This window comes from Marmota monax, unplaced genomic scaffold, assembly GCF_021218885.2.
Source record: "Marmota monax isolate L192 unplaced genomic scaffold, Marmota_monax_Labrador192_F-V1.1 WCK01_AAM20220418_F8-fsc00002, whole genome shotgun sequence".
NCBI lineage: Eukaryota > Metazoa > Chordata > Mammalia > Rodentia > Sciuridae > Marmota > Marmota monax.
Window position 1 is genome coordinate 24,980,857 of NW_026693571.1, and position 5,293 is coordinate 24,986,149.

At 31.4% G+C, this 5,293-nt stretch overlaps 1 protein-coding gene and 1 pseudogene across 1 annotated transcript; one reads left to right on the forward strand and one right to left on the reverse strand.

Annotated features, from left to right (window-relative positions):
- The first annotated feature begins 3,862 nt into the window (after positions 1-3,862).
- On the forward strand, positions 3,863-4,039 carry LOC124102809 (small nucleolar RNA U3; annotated as a pseudogene).
- Positions 4,040-4,050: 11 nt separating this feature from the next.
- On the reverse strand, positions 4,051-4,908 carry LOC124102628 (overexpressed in colon carcinoma 1 protein-like). Its single transcript, XM_046459097.2, has one exon. It carries the CDS (start codon positions 4,829-4,831, stop codon positions 4,640-4,642), a length of 192 nt encoding a protein of 63 aa, XP_046315053.1. The 5' UTR covers positions 4,832-4,908; the 3' UTR covers positions 4,051-4,639.
- Between the last annotated feature and the right edge of the window lie 385 nt (positions 4,909-5,293).

Below are 5,293 nucleotides of genomic sequence, written 5' to 3' on the forward strand. Positions count from 1 at the left end.
TAAATTAACTTCTGTTGTTGTTGTTATTGATTTATAGCTTAATTGCACATGGCTATATTGTCAGTTTAAGTAATTACATTCCTTTAAATTTTTTTGAGTTATGATTTATAGTTTACAATATGTTTATTTGAGTAACTGCTCCATGGTCTCTAGAAAATAATACTTAACCTAACATTATTAGTCATATTAAGCCTTAATCTTGAAAAAATATTCTATATAATATAGAAATTTGACTCTGCTTATTCTGTAAATTACAGAAAGAAATTTGCTAAATCTCTTGTTTTGATGATGAATCTGTTAATTTCTCTGGTTAGTTTTGTCAACTTTTACTTTGCATGGTTTGAAATTTTTTAATTTAGGTGCAACACATCTACATTTTTTATAGATTTACATTTTTAACATTTTTAAATGGCCCTCTCTTTTTTAGTAATGACTTTGACCTTGATATCTATTTTTCCTGATACTAAGAGGAAAAAAAAAAACAGCTTTTAAAACGCTGTGGATATTATATGACTTTTATCACTTTTGTATCTTTAAATGGAAATGAAGTCCCTACATTCAACAAATAATTAGATATTGGTTTATGTGTTTTGCTTTAAAAAACAAATTCAAGTTGACAAATCTTAGTATTTAATTTATGTACACTGAAAATCCTTGTTAGAATTGGATTTTTTTTAACACTACTTGTTATCTATTGACCCACTGAGCTTAAATTAATTTTCTCCTCACTTTCATTTGGATAAGTAATTTTGAATTTCTTTTATTTTTTCATTAACTTGCTGGAGGTAAATTATTTTGGTATTATATTATAAGATACCTTAAATATTATTGCATGCATTCTTGATTTATGAATATTTCCAACTCAACAAATAGATTTTTCAAAACTTTTCATACAATTATAGAACATTGAAATACTAATTCCATTTAACTTTCTTCTGTCATGTTATTTTCATACATTTTATTCTCCACGTACTTGGTGATTCCCAGACTTTAATGATTATTTTATGTAATTCTTTCATTTTTATATTGTCATTATTCTCTTCTCCATTGTTGTTCATTCTTTCCAACATTGTTTGTTTCAGTCTGTGATCATTTCTTTTTATATGAAGAATACCCTTTAGTATTACTTTTAGTGCCAAAAATGGGAGTTAACTCTTGTGGGGTCAAATCTCTCATCTTATGTTTGTCTAGTATTATATTTATTTTGTATCATTTTTAAGTTAACTTAAATATATTTCTAGATTGTGTTAAAATAATTCTTTATGAGATGTTAATTATAAGTTCCAAGCAGAGAAATGGAAAAAAAAAAGAATATAAAAGTAATGAAGAGTCACCAAATTATGAAGAATACTGGGTAGTCAAGCATTAAAAGACAAAAAAGTGGACAAGATTTGCATTTACATAACAATTTTATGTCCTGTTGCTTTATATAATCTGGAATATATTTTTCTTCTTCTGAAATAAGCAGCTAAACTTTTTCTGGCTTGAGATATTAGAGGATAGACTTGGGATCTTCTAGAGTACCAGAGGACGGCATATCCTGTAAGTAGAAAGCCACAGTGCAGGAAATCCCAAAAATATGTATGTGAATTATAGGCAAGTTCTTAGATGATTCCATAATTTCCCATTTATAGGAAGATACTGAGGAACTCAAAGTAAGGAACAGGTGGAAGGTTAAGAGTGTTGAGCAGAGATTTCAGCTATTGCCCACAAAGATAAGAAAGTATTTATATATGAATTTTAGCCATCTTAAGTTTATCAATACAAAAATTATTGCTCTTAAGATGATGATAAATTAACAATAGTTTCTACAATATGTCACCCACAATGTCTATTATATAAGAAAAATTACTTGACATAAGCAGAAACAAAATGGTGATTCAGAGTCAATAGAAAAGATAATCAATAGAAATGAACTCTATGATTACCAAAATGTTAAGGACAGAAGACAAGGACTTTAAAGCAACTATTACAAATATGATTTTAGACTTGATAGAAAATATGATCATAATTATTAGAAGTAGGTAAAATGTAAACAGCAAAGGAAAACTAAATTTAAAAAAACCAAATGTTGGGACTCAGAGGCATAAAAGTTGAAAAGAAAATATTCAATGGATAAAACTAAAATCTCATGGAGTTTGTATTGTATATGGTTAATGAAGTTTACGATATATCAATGGAAGTTTTTAAATCCAAATATTACAAAAATCCACCAAAAATGAAACAACATCAGGAGTAGTGGAACAATATCACTTGGGTAACTGAAACTTCAGAACTTGAGAATGTAGAATAATCATTAAAAATTGAGTAAATAATGAAATTTTTTCCAATTATGGTGACAAACATTAACTCATAGATTTAGGAATGTAAAAACGCCCAAATGAGACCAATACAAAGAAAGTCACATCAAGTTACACTGCAGACAAACTATTCAAAACCAACTGTAAGAAGAAAATATTGAATGCAGCCATAGAAAAAACACATGCTATAGCACTGATGGAGCCATATATGACTTCCAATCAGAAAAAAAATTGAAGTCAGATGGCAGTGGTAAAGCATGGTCACAAAGTTGAAAGAAAAAAAGTCAACACAGAAATCAATGTCCAGTCCAAATTTAATCCAAAATAAAGGTGAAATGAAAACACATTGTAAGAAATCAAGTGCTAAGAAAAAAATTTAGCAGATTCACATTTCAAAAGTGCTAAAGAAAAATCATCATACTGGAATGAATAGTGACATAATGGGGTAAATGAAATTATTCTGTTATAAATCCCTATATTTTGTGATATAGTACATTGCTAATCTCAAATCAACTCTGATATGTTAAGATAAAAATGGTAATCATCAAACATTTAAAATAATTTAAAAATATATAGCTTAAAAGATAATGCAAAATGGATAAAAATGTGGTATATATACTCAATGGAATATTACTTAGCAATAAAAGAGAATAAAATCATGGCATTTGCAGATAAATGGATGGAGTTAGAGAAGATAATGCTAAATGAAGTTAGCCAATCCCAAAAAACCAGATGAAAATGTTTTCTCTGATATAAGCAGGTTGATTCATAGTAGGATAGGGTGAGGGAGCATGGGAGGGATAGACCAACTCTAGATAGGGCAGAAGGTTGGGAGGGGATGGGAGGGGGCATGGGATTAGAAATGATGGTAGAATGTGATGATCACTATTATCCAAAGTACAGGTATGAAGACATGAATTGGTGTGAGTATACTTTGTATAGAACCAGAGATATGAAAAATTATGTTGTATATGTGTAATAAGAATTGTAATGCATTCTGCTGTCATATATAAATAAAAAAGTAGAAAAAAGATAATGCAAGAAATAAAATTTATTAATAACACAATTTTATTAACCCAAAATAAGGCAGAAAAGTAGTAATAATAGGAAAACTATTATTTAGAGGAAAAAAGGACAAAATAATATACTTTAATACAATCATTTAAATAATAATATTAAAAATAAATGAACTGATATTCCATTCAAATGCATATATTTTCAGACTGGGTCAAAAAACAAGACAAAATATTTTGACAGAAAGAGATGGACTTTAAATATGAAGTTATAAAGACTATACTTTCAGGGATCCTTTCTTTTTATTATTTTTTTCTTGTCTTTATACATGTACTTTTTTTTGCATTACAATTCTTATTACACATATATACCACAATTTTTCATATCTCTCTATATAAAGTAGGTTCACACCCAATTTGTGTCTTCATACATGTACTTTGGATAATGATGTCAATCATATTCCATCATCCTTACTAACCCCCTGCACCCTCCCTTTCCCTGCCTCCCCTCTTCTCTATCTAAAATTCATCTAATCCTCCCATGTTCTCTAGTATGTTACTAGGGAAGTTTCTCTGATCATGTAGAGTACCAGAAACCACGAGGAGGAGTTTAGTGTTCTCTCCTGAGTATGAAGCTGGCTCTAGGTGTTACATTACTGCAACTGCCTTTTGCCATTGGTGATTATTCTTTTTTTTTTTTTTTTTTGGCATGCAAATTTAACTAGTTTATTTTTAAATACTGCAGTGCTATACAATGTTTCAAATAAAGAAAATTCTCTAACATCTAAATCAAATTAGAAAACCAAATAGTAAAAAAGGGAAAGAGATAGTAGTAAGAATCCATTTACCAATTTTACAGCTAAAAATTAATGTGAAGTAGAAATAGTGAAAGATAAGAGGCCAAATATTTTACTTTAGGTAATGCATTTATAATGCCTTATTATCTAAAGTTATAAATAGAATAAGGATTTTGTTATATAAAAATTATCCAAAAAGTATCAGAGAAAAGACATGACATCCACAAGCCGTGCTGAGTGGCCAGTGACAGTGCTGGAGCACGACAGTCCAGGCTGGACAACGGCCTCCGGACAGTCTGCCCTTGTATTCCTGGGCGAGCCACAGAGTCCATAAAAAGCACACTGCCTAACCAGATCCCTCTGCTGACACTGCAAACTGCGCCCATGCTTTCTTTTACTTAGGATTGGGGAGGGGGTGACTTTAGAATTTCCTTGGGAATGTCTGTGCACGTTGAAATGTCCCTGGGGCCTAACTCCTTCCAAATTGATGAGCAAGCTCTTGATTATTGAGTCGGGATGTTATTTTCCTCTAATTTTTTCGTACAGTCTTGGTTTGATTGGACACCATACTGACAGCTTCAGATGGAAGGCCAACATATACTCCTCCATAGTTTCTCCTCTTGTCATCTTCTGTTATCGATTCTTCTGCTACATCTTTAGCTGCTCCCGCAGGGCCTCGGCCTGCGCCCGAGCTGGTAGCGGTGGAGTTCCTGCAGCCCATCGCGCCGCTGGCCCAGGAAGCCGCGCTCAGGAGCTCGCGGCTGCGGGTCCTGGGGGCGGAGACCAGACGGAGGGCGGCGCGCCCCCGGTGATTATTCTTAATTCTCTTTAGAGATTAAGAGGGAGAGAATACTGTCTGGGTGGTTTTTGTTATTAAAAAAATATATGAAGTTATAAATAGGTTTTAAATAATTAAATGGAAATCAGTGTTAGGTAAGCACTATCCATAAGACAGTGTGGGCATGTGAATATAAGACAGAATGAAATTTTTATGGACAGGAATATTTTACTAAAGAAAAAAATAGATTGCATAAAATTAAAAATAACAATTATATACTTATATACACCAAATAAGATGTCTTCCCAATATATAAGGCAATGTTAACCAAGTAAAGGAATAAAGTGACAAACTCACAGTCATATTAGAGATATTAGCATTCTTTTTGATAATTGATAAAACAGG